The 17,401-nt window shown below is 41.8% G+C and overlaps 2 protein-coding genes across 4 annotated transcripts in view; one reads left to right on the top strand and one right to left on the bottom strand.

The window, feature by feature from the left end:
- Positions 1-1,110, top strand: part of LOC132788863 (epidermal growth factor receptor) — a 41,855-nt gene extending 40,745 nt beyond the window's left edge. For both annotated transcript variants that reach the window (XM_060796515.1, XM_060796514.1), the window contains exon 6: positions 25-1,110. In XM_060796515.1, the coding sequence (XP_060652498.1) occupies positions 25-258 (234 nt within the window). In that variant the 3' untranslated portion in view covers positions 259-1,110. The remainder of the gene's footprint in view (positions 1-24) is intronic.
- A 1,729-nt stretch (positions 1,111-2,839) lies between these two features.
- LOC132792735 (BTB/POZ domain-containing protein Tiwaz) lies at positions 2,840-15,191 on the bottom strand. Of its 2 annotated transcripts, none has more exons than XM_060802190.1 (5): positions 15,157-15,191; positions 14,278-14,340; positions 4,576-4,683; positions 3,986-4,497; positions 2,840-3,858 (listed from the first exon to the last, which is right to left on the bottom strand). In XM_060802190.1, exons 1-5 carry the CDS (start codon positions 15,165-15,167, stop codon positions 3,413-3,415), a joined length of 1,140 nt encoding a protein of 379 aa, XP_060658173.1. In that variant the 5' UTR covers positions 15,168-15,191; the 3' UTR covers positions 2,840-3,412. The 2 variants fall into 2 exon arrangements, with proteins under 2 accessions (XP_060658173.1, XP_060658174.1); XM_060802191.1 differs by lacking the exon at positions 15,157-15,191 and adding an exon at positions 14,807-15,139.
- Positions 15,192-17,401: the final 2,210 nt, after the last annotated feature.

Genomic DNA, 17,401 nt, shown 5'->3' with positions numbered 1-17,401 from the left:
GCATATCATTTGTGTACTTTGCAGGTGCCTGTTAGTGTCGATAATCCCGAGTATCTGCTGAATGCACTCAGTGCCGGCGAGGCGCCGATGCCCACACAAACCATTGGCATACCCGTTGCCGGTGTGCCCAGCACGATGGAGGTCAAGGTGCCGGGCAGTGAGTCAACTAGCTCCGATCACGAGTACTACAACGATACACAGCGCGAGCTGCAGCCTCTGCAGTTGTTGCACAGTCGCAGCACGGAGACGCGAGTGTAGCCAACGCACACTGCCACTGAACACCAACAACAGAAACAATACTAAAAATAATGTAACTAAACAAAACCTATTGGATAAATCTTGCCACGTAGTACCCAAGTGCCTTTGAAGTCGGTTGCCAGCCACCCAGCAGATACTATACAGCAGATGCAGATGCAGAGCTCAACTGACGTGTGCCTCTGAATGCTGTTATCATAGATAATCAAAAAAGAAAGAAAAAAACAAAAGAAAGAAACCCATTCGTAGTTGCCTGTAGTTGTAATATACATAACAAAAAAGCACCTAGAATAGTTCGTGTTGTACTATATTACTATCGATATTATGCTATAGCTCGTACTTAGCCAGACACTTCTTCTCTTCCATATCTATGCAGCTATAACTTCTTACTTATACATATAGACTTACATCTAGATATTCTTGAGGTCCTCTTTTGTGTAATTACGAGAACAAAAACACCGATAGTACATTTCTTAGACGTCCGCGACGCTGCCAATTGAACTCAGCCGATTCCCATCCACATCTAAGTGTGTGTGTATGTGGGAATAGTGTCTGATATTGGGCTGTTGTGGGGCGCACACTCTAAGCTAAAGTTATTTCTAGTTCATGTAGCGGACTCTCGCACAATTTATATCCAACAATTTCTTTTAGCATATACTATATACATATAGAGTTAATAGGCTTTTAGCGACTAGTTTTCAACTGTGATATAGTTTAAATAATTTTCATGATTAACAAATACTTTTAACTTGCTTGCGAACAAAACTCAAAAAATGAAAAACAAAAAAGAAATATACAACAAAATAGAAAATACAAAAAAAAAAATACATAACTCGAACGACATACAGAAACAACTGTAAATTCTGATCGATTGCCACAGATCTATAATGCAATTTCAAAATCCATTCGATAGAACAAGTTAAACAAGAATGAATTAAAACAATTAATCCCGAGCGTGCCATGCATGGTTTATGCAATTCTCCTAAAGATTTCGAATAATTGTTGGCACATTAAGGTTGAAACTGAAACTTAACTTTAAGACTTAGTCTAATATATATTGATCAAAGATATGTGTAAATAATACTTACTATATTCTATACAAAACACGTACGATTGTAATACTTATATACTGTATACATGTAATGACTAATCTTTATGATTATTTCTTATTTGCCCCGTGCAAATACCGTAGCTTGCATATACAATTTTACATAAATATATTTTAATTTTATTTAATTTAATTTCAATTAGATTACGTGTACCTACGCAAAGATATGCATATACGAGTAAATAAAACGATTTTTAAATAACATATTTGTGTTTTATTATTGTTTTAGGAATACTTACTTCTGATAAATTATGTTCGGATGTTTAGAAAAATCTTTGTAAATGAATATTATCAATGATATTTATTGTCAGTGAAATCTCTATTAGAGGGTGGTGGGTTATTACAAATAGGTCCTAATAACATTTGTATGAAAACCAACACGATTGTTGCACTAAAGTTTTTGTCTAAGGAGTATGTCTCTGTATGCGGAAATAAGGAAAATGGGAATCCCAAATTGTCACATTAGCAAAACCAACTGATTAATTTTAAAGTAGATAGAGTCTATCGACTTGCTGATTACATCTACTTTACATGGAAATGTACTTATGACATGGAGTCGGTTGGTGTGTACTTCACGTACTAGGCGAAAATAAATTAGACACAAGCAGTATATAAATAGCTTTTTCCTTCACCTGCTTACGGAACTGAACAAAGAGTAGTAATATCTCCTGCTTTTGAGTCCAAGAAAATGATATCTAATTACCTAGTCTTGGGCAACTGCGTATGCACTGCAACAAGCATAAGAGAGAAACCACGCATCAATCCGTTCGATCCAAGTTGCCTTGTCCCCTGAAGACTTCCAAACCAAAGTCAGCACAAAAGTATGCTACATAAAATTATAGTCTGAAAGAAGACATCGCCATCTGCAGTAAATTTAAGCAACTGCAGGCAAACATGTATCTAGCAACTGTACACTAGATGGCGCTGAAGTACAATTTAAAATTACACGACTGTACAAGAAATAAAGTACAGCAGTTCTATTTGTTTAAAAATTTTTTTTTTTATTTTGAAATACGCAATTAGACAATTTAATGGATTTTGCTAAAATTGGGCGCAAACTGTGTGTTTTGTTTTGAATTTAATTCGCTTGTTTTGTTTTTGATTTATTTAATTTGTATTTTTATATTTACGGTTGAGTATTTATACTTTGCACATATTTGTGGATATGCTATTTGTAGAGCTTGTCGGTATGTATTTATACGTAGTATGTATATGTGTGTATGTTGAAAAGTTAATTCATAGTTTACATTCATAAAAGTTCAATTACATCAATTTATGGTACTACAAAACTATTGTGGTGTGAGTTTAATTATCATAGTTATATTCGATTTTTGATTTTCGCGTTGTTTTGTTTTGTTGTTGTTGTTGTGATAGCTACATATTATACGTACGTATTTTATAAGTTATGCTTTAAGACAATTGCGCTAAACTGTCTGTCTGGCTAGAGAGTTGTATGCAATTAAATAACCGAAATAGTTTTTTTGGAAAGCACTTAACTAAACAAATTGACTTAAACGCAACGAAGAAACTACACAAACTATTCGTACTCGAACTACACACGAACTTAGGCCATAAAACAAATCAGTGCTGGGGGCTATCAGCTGTCAACAGTCGAGTGTCGTGGCTTATTCTAAAAATACTAAAGAATAGAATAGTTGTGTGTGTGTGTGTGTGTTGGTGACTTGTTAGCAAAACCTAATTGATATAAATATTAAATAACATTTTGGATTTAGAAATTCGCAAAAAAACAAAACATAAAATCCCCCAATTGATGTCACAACCCAAACACACCGCAACACAAGAGCTTTGAATGCCACGCCCCCAAAAATGTGAACCCATGCAAACCCAGAAAACGTGCCCCCAGGGCAGCAATTAGTGCGCAACTCGCACATAGATTACGATTACACAGCGCCCTTGCCACAATCGACGACAACGATGACGATGACGACATTGACCTGTACCTGTATCTGTATCTGTATCAGTATCTGTATCTGTATCTGTACCTCTACCTACTAAACTTGTATCTGAAACTGTAGCTGGACGAGCCTATCACATTGGAACGCGACGGACGAGCAAATACTCGGAGAACTGTTGGCCCTCAACGCCGCCGCCAGTGCTGGCCTCGATGGTGAAGCCGGCGTTCAAGAGACGCGTGAGCACCTGAACCGAATTCAGTTTGCAATAGCCGTTGAGTGGGAAGCGTATGATTTGGCGCCAGTCACCCTGATTCCATGAGACGCCGCTGCGACTCGACTGTGTGGCCTGATTCGCCTCCGGGAAGAGCTCGTCGAGGAGCGCCCGTTCGGCCGATAGCATTATGCGCTCGCCCAGATCCGGTGAGATGTGGAGGGCGACCACCTCATAATTGCACTCTGGCGCACCGCTCGTCCTTGGGCTGGTCTTAATGTGGCGTGCTGGCGGTGTGGGTGGCGCCACCAAATAGTTACCATTGCGTACACGCTCCTTGCGCATACTCTCCAGCTGTTTAATCATTGCTGCCATGGGGCGAAACACAGACACAGACATAGACAGAGACAGAGACAATTCGCAAAATTAGCAACAGGTTAGCTTGCATTTGATTGGGGGGGGAAAAGTGGGGAAGGGGGGATAAACTGAACTTACGCTCCACTTCGTAGTAGCGCGCCTCCTCGAGCAGAAGCTCCAGGTCGGGAAAATCATCGGCAATCAATAGTCTTGAGTTTCTCATAAAGTTGAGGATGTGACGAAACATGCCACCATCGCGATCGATGAAATAATGCTGCTTCAGCGAATCGAGCACAATCGGTATCTGGCCATTGAACAGTTTCGCCAACTTCGATTCGGGATATTTGGTGAGCGTCTCCAGCGAGCTCGTATAAATCGTCCCGCCCACATCGATGTGAACCGGCGCCGTATACCGCGATGCGGCCGCCACACAGGGAATGCCCGAGATGGGCTTGTGGTTGTGCAAATAGGAACTGGCTCCGGCCGAGGCGCCTCCAGGTCCGGCGCCTGCAGCGGCCGCTGCTGCGGCGGCAACGGCTGCAGCTGCCGCCGCTCCGGGCAGACCCAGCGGCGTCACTGAGGAGCTGGCGGGCGGTGTCGGTGTGGGCGATGAGGAGTTTGAGATCGTTGGTGAAACGGTGGGCGAAGCGCTAAGAGTTTTGAATAAAAAAAAACGATAGAAGAATATGTAGGCTAAACAGAAAAAGTTGCATTCGAATTGAGCGTACCTGATTTTAATATCGCTGCGAGCATAAATGCGCCCTGTGGAGGATAAATCGCGCGGTTCCAGGCCCTTTGCATCTCTTTCGCGCTCTCGATCCATATCGCATTTTTTCCTAAAAACAAAAAGCAAGAGATAGAAATTAGTGGAATGCGAGCGCGTCGTTTGTCTGACAAGTTGATGAGCTAATGCCGCAGCGTTATGTAAGTTGCTTTGCTTGCATGAGAACCAATTTGACCAGAGCTCAAATTGACTACAGCTCCATTACATGAAGTCAGTCGGGTAGGGAGGAGGGGAAATAGGTGGAGAGCAGCAAACGTGACAAAGCAAATGCCGAAAGAACGCTGAGGGGCATTTGCCTCGCATTTCGTAGTTAAGAGTTTTGTATAGTATAACGCTAAAGTATTTCATATGATTGTGTGGGAATATTTGGTTTTTCATTGCGTTTAACTCACTTATGTGGCGACCCCAACTGCACACACACACACACACGTACACACACATTGAAAGAGCGCCTGAAGCGGAAGTTTGCTGCCACGACAAGACAAAATCGCCAAAACCCATGCAGCATGCAGCATGCAGCATGCAGCATGCAACAGACAGGCAATGGTGACGGCAAACGGTGACGGTCACGGTGCGGGGGTGCTCAACTGTTGCCCCTCTCCTCGTTGCCTCCTCCTCCACTCGACAACTCGCTGTCGACCGACAAATTGACCGCTGGGCATGCGCCTCGATTTTCACACGAAAATCACGTTGATTTGAGCATCGTTATGGCAACAAACTGCGACGCAGCGACGTGCAACAGAGCAAAGCAGCAAACACACACACACACACACACAGAGCCAGGCAGCAACGCAGCAAGCATCACGCACGCTAATTATGATATGTCAAGCCCTTGTCCAGCATGACGTATACGCAACGTAAGCGGCCAATGCGAAATTTGACTTGATTGTGGCATCATCGTCGTCATCTTTCATTTGCTTCGCATCATCATCATATCTCAGTATCATTAGCTGTCGTCATGGACAACAAATTAATAAAACTCAATCATCAACCTAATGGGGGGGGGGTCTCCTTTGTCCCCCTCCCCTTGTCTTTCCTCTGTCTCCCTGTTGCCCTTGACAAAAATGTTGTTGATATTTTATTTCGCATTCTAGCTTTGTTTTTGTTGTTTTTTTTTATGCGCATTAGGCCACAGAGCAATTGGCAGCTGGCTGCTTGCCAGTTGATGCATGCAGTTGTCTCCCCCCTCCCCAGCTTCCCTCCCCCTTCCCCTTCTCCTTCCTCTGCCCGTTGTACTGACTGCATGTTTGCTAAACAAGTTTACTTTTTAAAATGTTTTAAGCCCTTGGGCCATATGGCTCTGGTAATTACGATTTGATTAACTTTAACTACATGAGCATTCGCAGTCGTATACGTATATTCGTATTCGTATTCACATGCGAGTGTATTCACACATTCACATTCACATTCACGTATGCTTCACTGTTTTTATGCACGAGACGAAAAAATGCCAAAGAGACGAGAGACTAAATACGTTTGGCAAAATAGGGTTAAAAAAAGAATTGCTAAAGAAAATGACTGCGGGGCAATAAGCGTGAGTGTGTGTGTGAGTGGGTATATCTTATATATGTATGTGTGTGTTTCTGTGTGAGTGTGTGTGTAATTATTGCTGTTGTGTTTACAGCTGCGACGTTTTTTTTTTCTTTTTATTAATTTACGACAATTATAAAAGCGTAAGCAATGCGCTCAATAAAACATGGCCAATGAATATGGCTTAAATGCAGAAGCAACAACAACTGCAACAACAACTACAAGCGCATATGTGAAGAAGAGCTCGAGGTCTGTGCCACAAAACAATTCAATTTCAATTGCTTTGCGGTCCACTTGAGGCAGCTTGCAAGCAAGCAGGTTGGAGGCTGTGTTGCAGCTACTAGCTAGGTGCACAGGTGCAACAGCCACAGAGAGAGAGAGAGAGCGAGTGAGAGAGAGACATCTATACATATATGTAGACAAAGTGGGGAACAGTGCTAACGGTATTGTATATAAGTACAAGCACACACTGCAGTTTTGCAACCTATTCTAGTCCAATAGCACCACAGGCGTTATCTTTTCTATGCACTGAGCGAGCCAGCGAATCAAAGACAGAGCCAGCCAGCGAGAGAGAGAGTGAGAGAGAGAGAGTGACAGAGAGGGGGAGAGTTGCAACGCCTTTGGTTACACTTCAGTTTAGCATGAAATTTTGAAGAGTTGCCGTTGCCAATGCTGCTGCTGTTGCTGTTGTTGTTGTTGCTGTTGTTGCTGTCAGAGCTGAGCCTGAACCTCAGACTCGGTCTCGGACTCGGTCTCGGACTCCAACCTGGTTGCATGCTGCATTTGCAATTCGAGTGGGCGGCAGTTTTATTGTTGTTGTGGCTACCATAATACGCCTACGTCTCTGCTCTCCTCCTCGAATGCCAGTTGAGTCTTCGGTGACTGACATCTTTGGTTTGCCTTTTAATGGCATTGCCATTAACTCGACTTCTCCCACTTTGGCTGCATTGACTGTATTGCACATTGCTTGGCCATTCTCCGTTCATTATTGAGTTTCAATTTGCCCAGCATTTTACACATGTCAGAACGAGAGAGACAGTTGTGAGATAGACAAAAAGACAGCTTATTAGTTGGTATTGCTCACAGATTTTGGACAAAACTATCGAGAGTTGCAGCTGCTGCTCTTGCTGTTGCTATTGCGCCTGTTGTTGCTGTTGCTGCAGTGCCTCGAGGTCACATAATTTTGCTGAGTCCATAGCACAGACAAGAGTAGCCGCTGGCAAGTGCAGCAGCAGCAGCAGCTGGAGAAGCAGGCGAAGGGATTGAGATTGGGTTTCGGGTAAGGATTTCCAGTCGAGTCGAGCTCAATCTCAATGCGACACAGCCGCCGCAGCAGCCAGAGAGTCCTTGCAACACACATCGCACCCCGCATGAACCCAACAAACCCACACAAAAGCGATAACAAAAGCCAAGAAATGAGCTAAAGTGCACACACACACACACGCATACACTCATATACTCATAGATCAACACACAGTTAGTGATACACACCTCAGCAAGAAGGCAGAGGCGGAGGTTGACGACGACGACGACGTCGTCGACGTTGACGTTGACGCTGACTATGTAACCCCTACAAAATGTCCTGCGGCTAGGCAACCTTCCGCACACAAAGGCCAGCCAGACAGTGTGTCCTGAGAGCTGCTCCAGCTACAGCTACAGTACAAAATCCTTCCCCCCCCTTCTCACTCCCTCTGCGAATTCGGCGAAAAAGGGCAAAACGCTCGACTTAGCCAGCGGCGATCGTTTGGAATTAGTGCGGAAATCATGGATGGATACGAAACGAAACCAAAACCAAGCCAAACCAAACCGAAACCACGTCAAGCCAAGCCAAGCCAAGCCAGAGCCAAGCAGCAGCTCTAGAGAGAGAATCATGTGCTGGCAAAGGTGCTTCAGAGATTGGGCGAAGGTCTGAGTTTATGGGGTTGGGGATTGTTCTGTTCCTAGGGCACCTGCTGCATAAGACCGAAAGAGAGAGAAAGCGTGTGTATATCTGACTGTCTGTCTCTATGTGTGTATGTGTGTGCCTCCTCATTCATTTATCCTTGAAGCGCTGAAGGCAACAGCAACAACAACAACAACAAAAGAGCATGAAGCATTGGCAGTAACCACGACACAAGGCGACTCCAAACACGGCGACCGACTCTCGACTCTGGCTACAGCCTGGCTATAGCTTCAGTTTCTCTGAAGCTGGTGCTGGTCTCTGCTTTCTGGTCGGAGAGTATTGCCCCAAAACAAAACACACACACACACACACTTGCTCGAAATGTGGAAGAAAAGTTTGAGTTTTGGTGCGAGGTAAGTTGGGTGTCCGTTTTGGCTTACATACTATTTATACATGCACACACATGTGTGTGTATCTCTTCTCTGTGTATGTGTGCATTTAAAGATATCATACCTAAGTTGCGGCTCCCCGAGGCAACATAAAACAACGCATAAAACAGACACAGAGAGATGAACACAAAAAAACAGCAGCAGCAGCAGCAGAAGAAGAAATCAAACCTCCTTCCTCTCCACTCCCCTTCGAAAAAAAAAACTCCTTGCATATCCTAAGCCAAACTCCATAGCCAGAAACGAAAGTTTTTCGAGGCAAAACCTTATCTCAATTTTAAAATGCCGCCGGCCGCTCAGCGTTGGCTTCATTTCGCCTCTCTCTACAATTCTGGCGGCTGCAGCGTCGCGCTCTTTAGTTCGCATATGAGCTTATGAAAGGAGGCAGATAAGAGGAAGAGAGGGAGGAGGAAGAGCAGAAGGAGGAGGAGGAGTAACTTGCCGCCAAGTTGTGACTGCGACTTATGGCAAATTTATCGCATTGCAACTGGTTGCAATGTGCTTCAATTAGCCAAGTGGCATTTAAAGTGACTTTTGACAGAGCTACAAAAAAACGTAAGGGGGATGAGGAAGGAAGGTGAGAAGGGGAGAAGAGGAGAAGAGGAAAGGCAGTCAAGGGCTGTCCCAACTGAGTTGCGCCAGGGTTGCCAGGTTTGTGTATGTTGGCAAGACAAACAAAAAGTACTCGTATATGCTTCACTGCAAACACACACACATACACACAGACATACACCCACTCTCGCATACACCACACACTCACACAAATCACGCAAATGGCCGCGGGACACTTTAAGAAGAATCCAATGCCTCAAGTGACGAGTGGAAGCAGCGAACTGGCAAACTCAGGGAGTGGCCACAAACAGTTCAACGGGTGGCGGCGACTCCGCAAACTCCGCAACTCGAGCGCAACTGGAGATGGCGGCCAAAATCAAAACGCTGATGAGCAGGCAAATGAAAAAGTTGTGTGTATGTGTGTGTGTTGTTTTTTTACGACTTTTTTGGACGCAGCATAGGCGCACAGCATGTGGCAAAACAGGCAACAGGCAGCAGGACGCACACATGAGAAAACTTTTGTTGCCGCTGTTGCTGTTGCTGCTCCTTCTTCTTCATCTTCTTCTTGTTAGCCAGCAGCAAAGTTACAAAAGGCCACGAAAAACTGAACGTTGGCAGCGACGTCAGCAGCGGCGCAACTGTTGCAAGGAGTCGCCGGCGCATATGGGAAATCAGTCGCAAGTCCTATGAAAATTGGCTAGCAAAAGTTGCAGAGTGTGTATGTGTGTGTGTGTGTGTGCCAAATTGTACAAATATATGCGCTATATATGTGTATGTATATGTATATGTATGCACAAACACACACATGTGTGAGAGTGTGTGTGTGGCAAAAGTTGAGTTGGAGTCGAGTCGAGTCGAGTGTAGCAGATATTAAAACGCTGCAAGGCTTTCAAAAATAAACTTTGAAAAATTTATTAGAAAATATTAAATAAAAACGACGATTGCGCTGCATATGCCAAAAGCTGGATAGCATGAATGGCTCTGCAAGATGGAATACGAATATATATACATACGTATGTTATATATGTGTATGTTTGTAGTGAGTTGTTCTAGGTACGAGTGAAGCACTCATTTTGCTGGATAACTGAATTCCTTAGGCTGACTGCTACGTTGCAGAGTAAACATTACACACACACACACACACACACATACACACACTTATATAGAGTGTATATCTTTCAGCCAAATGTTTTTATTGCTAAATCCTCAAAAATTGAATTGCAAGTCAAGCTGAGCTGCACATCCCAAAAATTGCGCATACGTCATGTATTTCGCATGCATCCAACAATTATCTGCTTAAACTCAATTCAATAATAGAGCAAAGTTCGGGATGAGTCTCCTTTTTCGGTTCAATGGATCAATCAAAGAGTCCAAGTGCACATAATAATTGCAGTTGCAATTGGCTGTTCGTTGCATGTGCAGTCATTCAAGTGGCAAAAACTACTTGCAACGCACTTCCTGCAACTGGCAAACTGGCTGCCAATACACATTTCCTAATTGGCGCAATTTGCGTGTGCATATTGCAATAACAGCATGAACAGCAGTGCAACAATGAACAGCATTTGCAACACAAAGCGATTCGACAGCCAAGTGCAACAATTGCAGGCGCAGTTGCAGGTGCAGGTGCAGGTGCTGTGGCAGCAACAGCCGCAGTAAAAGCAAAAGCAAGACCAAGTGCCACTGCCTCTCTTTGCTTGCACCTTGTATTGAAATGAATGCAAAAGGTATATTGTATGTGCACTTCGAATGAAATCAATTATTTACTTTTATTTTCTGTGAAATCCATTCGCATCATACTATACAATTATTTATTAATTTTGATTCAATTCTCATCACTCTATACAATTATCAATCAATTTTCTTAAGTTAATTTGGTTGCCACGAAAGGAAAATCATTGTATAAGTATCATTCATACAAGTTTATCATTTTTGCAAGTAATCGATATACCAAATATATCTTTCGGTTTCTTTTAGTATTTACGCGATCTATTTTTACAATATTTGTAAAATATGGTTTTACTGAATTTTTTTTATTCTTTTTTTTATTCCTTTTATTTACAATCTATCTAATTGATAATAAGTAAATTTTATGGTTTTACTGAAAATGGGTAGCAGATGTGCTTTCTTACTACTTTATAAATAATTTTTTATATATAAATAATGAATAAATCTAAATATAATATTTTTATATGTAGTTTCAAAATTTGAAAATAAAATCAAGCACATAATGATCAAATAATGTTTACATTAATTGTAAAATCTTGTTTTTATACCTCAACTCTTAATATCGCAAATAGACAAAAATCGAATAGCAAGCGTAATTTCCTCGTTTGTTCAAATAATAATTACTACAGTATTTAAGATTTCTTAAAATTTGGTCGCGATCAGAAAAAATTATAGAAGTTATTTAAGAAATTTGTTTGTTAAAAAAGTCTACAACAATCGGGTATCTTTGGCTGACAAGTTGGTATATTTTGTACCCTATGGTATTTATTTGAATTGTTGTACATTATCTATAACATATATAGCACGTATAGCTTTGAGAATCTTTTATTATTTTTTCGGTATATTTTTGGTACATTTGTAGTATATGGTTTTACTACAAATGCGTAGCGAGAATTTCACAGTGGAGCACACTAGATTTAACTTTTCTAGCTTCGTTTTAGATTATTTCATTATTGTTTAATATATTGAAAGCTAACTGAAATCTTTCTAAATACATTTATTTAGATGAAAAGTTTTGGAAAATGATTTTTTTTTATATAAAGCTGAACATCATTTCATTTAATTTTAATGCAATTTTTTTTTTATAAATGTTTTTTATAAATTTAAATTTAATTTTATGTCTATTTATTATAATATGTTTAAATATTGTCAGCAATAAAATTATTTTTTGGTTTAAAAAATAAAGAGTTTATTTAACACTTTTGTACCCAAGAGTGTCTTAAGGCACTTAACATATAATTTGTATTAACCGAAAAACGAGAAGTTTTTGAGTAATTTGAATTATAGTTATCAGTTGGTAATAAATAAATATCTAATACAGTATGATAATGGCCAGCTGACAAATATAATTCAATAGAGAGCCTTTCATTTATTAGATAATATAAATTATGTGATGATTGCCTCAAGAAAATTCTGAAAACTGAAGGCATTAATAAAAGAAAACATTATTATGCCACTAAACTTGTGAATGATGTCAATGCATTTAAATAATTTTGTGTGAATCAACATAAATAATAATTAAATTGGAAAACGTTTCGTAAATTTACTCAGACTAAATGTGAGCTTATTCGCTATGCTATGAACAACTTATTACAAATATTGTGAACAAATTCACAAAATGTATTTCTTTGACTTCACTCAGAATTTTGAATTATATTTTAATAATAAAAATAATGTTAGATGAAAATTTACGAAGAAAAAATTAACTTTACTTCTTTGCGAGCTATTTTATATTCTTAATAACACTACACAAATTAAATAAGATACAAATTTGCTTAAAAGATGTAAACTCGAATGTGGCAACTTGTAGTCGATCAAAGGGTTTTGCATGCCGCCTTCGTAATTTCAATTGCTGCCAATGTTGATGCTGGTAATGATGCCGAATTGCGGCTTAATTAACACACAGCGCGTTAAGCGCTTTTGTTTGTAGCAGCAAGTGCTCAAATGCACACGCACTTGCCCTTGCCTTTTGCCTCCCACTCTCACTCACTCCCTCGCACACTCAGAGTCTGCCACATTCGCAATTGTAATCGCAATCGCAATCGCAATCCCATTCACATTTTCCGTTCGACTGCGACTAGAAAAGCCTTTGACTATTGGAGTGTAATTGAAATCACTTGCGACTGCCAAATGCAAATGTATTTTAAATGCACAAATTGCCAATTGGAAACAAATTAGAGGCGCTAACAGGAGGCAGGCAACATCACCAGGCAGCAAGCAGCACGTGTGGCAGCCACACGTTGCGTTTGTGCCACAAACAAACAAAGCAAAAGCAAAACAAACGACTTTGACTTTGTGTTCGACTCCGCCTTCGCAGAGTAAAACCAGTTGCTTGCCACAGATAGAGGCACGGCTGGAGAGTGACAGGAAGAGCATGAAGGGGGGGTGGGAAAGCTGTTGGTAGCAGTTATCGCTGTGTCGCGACTGCTGAAGGTCGCCACAAACGCCTCCATCGCGTCTGCTGGCTGGCTGGCTGCTTTTGTTTTGGCTTATTTGAATGCGATTTTGGGTTTTGGCCAGCGACAATACGCTTTGAACTTTGTTGGTCTCGATGACTTTGAAATGTTCGTCGATTTGTTGAAAGAGCACAACAAATGTGGCTCGCTCTTGTTGTAATTGTTGTTAGCTGTGTGTTAGCTGCGTTGCTTCGCTGTATGTGGGTTCTAGGCCTGCAGGCAATTTTGGCGTTGGATATCGCTAAGTTGAGAGAGCGCCACAGAGTGCAAAGAGAGAGAGAGAGGAGGAGAACCACAATCACAGTCACAAGAACAGCAACCGGTCAATCGCCTCCCCCTTTTTGGCCTTCGCCAACGTATTTTATAGCCTTAAAGGTAGAACAAAAAAACCAAAAATAATGCGGACCCCTCTCGACTTAGTTGGCCGCCTCCTTTTGCCATTGCACACACACACACACAACACACATAACTCAGCTGCGGGCCAAGTTTGTCCAAAAAGGCTCGAGGCATGATACAATTTTTATTTTTTCTTCCTTCTCTCTCTTTCTCGTTCTCTCACTCGCCTCTCTCTGTGTGTGTTTTGTTCTTCGTACTTTTGTTTATTTCTCCTTTGGTGCGGGCTGGGCCGAAGCAGCAGCACTTGAGGCGCATCAAATTTTAAACAGTCTGCGTTTATGGCACACAATTTTCGGACTCCAACATGGACTACGACTTGGACTTGGACTTGGCATGTGCATGTGACAGATGTGGCAGATGTGGGAGAGACGAAAATCAGTTGACCCTTAGGCGCTTTTGGCCCAAGCCAACACCAATACCAGAAACAACATAAGAGCAATGGGCAACATGGGGCAAAAAAAAAAACACGAAAAAAATGAAAGAGGTTGTTTCTCTGTGGCATGCAACTCTCTGTCTGAATCGGGCAAACTGAGGTCTTTCTTCAATCGGTTATGTGCTCGAAATTCGTTTATTACGAAATCTTTTTCTAACTAATTTATTGAGTGAGCGATTTTGGTTTTCTTTTTTTTTGTTGTTAGGTATTTTGTTTGTTTACTCACCGTTTGGGGCAGGAGGACTCCACCGTCAATGGTGATCGTTGATCCAATGCAACAAATGGAGTTCTAGAAAGGCAAGCACACAATCAAATATTAACAACGATTACAGGCTACGTCAAATCAATTAATTTATGTCGAAATAAATGTTAAATACAATTAAAACTCTTTTTTTTATAAAATAAGCTTCAAGTTGACTTTCTTCTCGTCTATATTTTTGTTGCTCTGATCATTACTAAATGACTTCAAGGCGCCCGCATTAAATGGCACACATTTAAGGAAATAAATTTTGACTGGCCACTTTTACGACTTTCTAAAAAATGTGAACGAAAAGAATTGTAATTTATGTTGAAAAATTGAGGCTAACACATATTCGAAATCAAAATAAACTGTTGCATCTTAAGGACGCAACACACACAAACATTTAGAGAGAAGAGTGTGTGCGAGTAACAGCAATTGTAACTGAAAGAATCACACAGACACAAAGACACACAGACAGACAGAATCACACACATACAATGCAAATGGAACTCACAAAAAAGTCGGTATATTTAGGAAATGCACTTTAACTATTTTATGTCAAACAGCGCGCGCAGATAACAAATTTGTAACGTTTAATGTTGTTTTGTTGATTTTGTTTGATGTGCCTTTTGTTTTTGGTGGCTTCTTAGATTCTTGGCATTGAACTTCCGTTTCCGATGTGAATTCTAGAGTATCTTGTCAATTTTTAAGATGATGAACGCATTGCTAGTTAATTGCAAATGGCGCCTCAAACACGAACGCACCACATATCACTTCAAAATGTTTACTTCCGTTTCCGGTTGTTGTCGCGCCCGCCGTTTGTTGCCTACTAATCTCACAAGCGCCTCTCAATTGTGCTTTTACCTGACTTGCATTCGCGCCGATTGTTCGCTGTGAACTGAAACTCTGTACGCCAACCAACTGGTTTTTACTCATGCTCAAACTTGTTGGCAACCAGCCGCAACGAACGCAACGCTTCAGGCTTCACAGCGCACACTGCAAAAGGATCTGTATCGAACAGCCAGAGGGCCAACAGCATTTGGCATGGAAATGGTGAAGAAGAAACGTAAATGAAATGGACGAAAATATATGTATTTCAAACTGAACATATTTCTAAATTTAATGGGAGAATTTTGCTGATTAATTATGATTTATTAGGAGTTAAATCGAACCACTTTCAAATGTAAACAAATAGGCTTATTATTAGAACGTTTGACAGCCGAACAAGTTCGTGTTGTGTGTTGCGGTCGCGAGTTACAAGTTGCGTGTTGTGTTCGAGACACGAGGTTCGACTTTGGCTGTGTTTGATGTTTGATGTCTTCAGCAAATGGCGACCTTGGAGAGAGCAGCAGGAGAGCGAGCACAAGTGGCTACAACAACGATTGTTTAGTTGCTGCTGACTTTCCCACCATATGACTGCCACCTTGCCTCGGTGTGACTGTCTGTGCATGTGTGTGAGAGAGTTCTGTGTATGTTTGCGTGTGAACGTTTAATAGTCTATTTCCGGTTTAAGTGCTGTTGCACTGTTACGGTTGCTGTTCGGTGCTGTTGCTGTTGCTGCTGCTGCTGCGACGACGATTGCAGTTGTTGTTTGCCACACTAAGCTGCTGCAATTAACTTTGTAACTGGACTGTCGTGTTGCGTGTGAAATGGCGACAGTTCTGATGGGTAATCAATGCATTGGCAAACACACACACACATATGTACATATGTATGTACATTTTACTAATGAGCTTTTCGCAGCGCCTAAGTGTGAGTGTGTTTGTGCTGTAAGTGCCAAAGTCAGTTGCAGACTTGAGCTTCAGTTCCGTTTGTATTTTTGCCTTATGCATGCGCGACTCTCTCTCTCACTCTTTCTCTTGCTCTCTCTCTCACTCTCTCTCTCTCCCTTACTCCCCTGCGGATTTATGTGCGTTTGTCTGTGTGTGTGTGTGTGTTTGTGTTAATGACAAAGCATAGAACGCTGCTGTAGCCGCCGGGAGGCTCAAACGAAATGAAACTTTGTGCGAATAGGCAAACGGCAACCGGCAGCAACAGCAACGGCAACAGCAACAGCAACAGCAGCGCCATCGTCGCAGAGACTTTGACGCGTTGGCAAAAAGAAGCAGCAGCAACGTCGCTGGCAACAATGCCCCAGGCGAACCAGTTCCAGTTCCAGACGATGATGACGACGACGACGACGACGATGACGACGACGTCGTCGTATTCGTCGGGCAGCTGAAATATTTCGTAGTTGCCCTCAGGCGATGCAAAGAAAAACTTGTGATAAATACGCCGCAAGGCCTGTTTCAAAAACAGCATGTGAGAGAGAGCGAGAGCGAAGTAGAAAGAGAGAGAGAGAGAGAGAGAGCGTGGAGTAAAGCAAAGCCTGCAGTTAGGCAGCTGTAATTAAAATGAGTGCCAACTTTTTGCTCCCCTCCCCCTTCCCCTCCGCCTCCTTAGAGAGCAGCACCTCAAACACAATCCTTTTCAATCCAAGCTCCATACGCCCCCCTTGTCACTAGTTGACGCTGCCACGCCCCCGCACCGCAACCCTTCCAGCAGCAGCAGCCGACACGCATTTATGTCACATCATTTTTCATTGGCAATTGTTACCGAGCTGCAATTGGGCCGCAGGCGAAATTAATTTTGTACATACTTCATATTATTGCGCTATTTGCATACAAGTGGCCATTGTTGCCAGTTGCCAGTTGCCAGTTGCAAGTTGCCATTTACCAGCAACTACTAGCTGCATGTGCCACACATATGCATACATGCATACATATGTATGTGTATGTGTGGGTACGATTGCAATGATTGTTCACTGCCCAGTGACATTTCAATTTTTCATATTTTATCAGAGCAATGCTGAGCGTCGAGCGCCAACCAACATCGAGCGACTAGCGCCAACGATGATGACGACGACGACGACGACGACGACGCCAGTGGAAATTGTTGCAATTTTATCGCTCATTTCACTCAATGTGCCCTACAGAATGAGAGCTGGAGTCAAAGCAGGACATAGGCGGACAGCACAGTGGTCCACTTATTGTGATACCCTGTAGCAACAATAAAATAAAAACGTGCTCAAATCAGCATGAAAAATTTCACTAAGAATTGTAATTGAAGA

The sequence above is a fragment of the Drosophila nasuta genome, chromosome 3 (assembly GCF_023558535.2).
Source record: "Drosophila nasuta strain 15112-1781.00 chromosome 3, ASM2355853v1, whole genome shotgun sequence".
Classification (NCBI taxonomy): domain Eukaryota; kingdom Metazoa; phylum Arthropoda; class Insecta; order Diptera; family Drosophilidae; genus Drosophila; species Drosophila nasuta.
The sequence above is the reverse complement of the archived record's forward strand: the minus strand, read 5'-3'. Positions and strand labels throughout refer to the sequence as shown.

Coding starts and splice junctions, on each gene's coding strand:
- LOC132792735 (XM_060802190.1), bottom strand. Junction 4,684..14,277: donor GAGTCCTCCTGCCCCAAACG/GTGAGTAAACAA, acceptor TTTTGTTTTTAG/GAAAAAATGCGATATGGATC. Junction 3,859..3,985: donor GCGCTACTACGAAGTGGAGC/GTAAGTTCAGTT, acceptor GCCCCATGGCAG/CAATGATTAAACAGCTGGAG.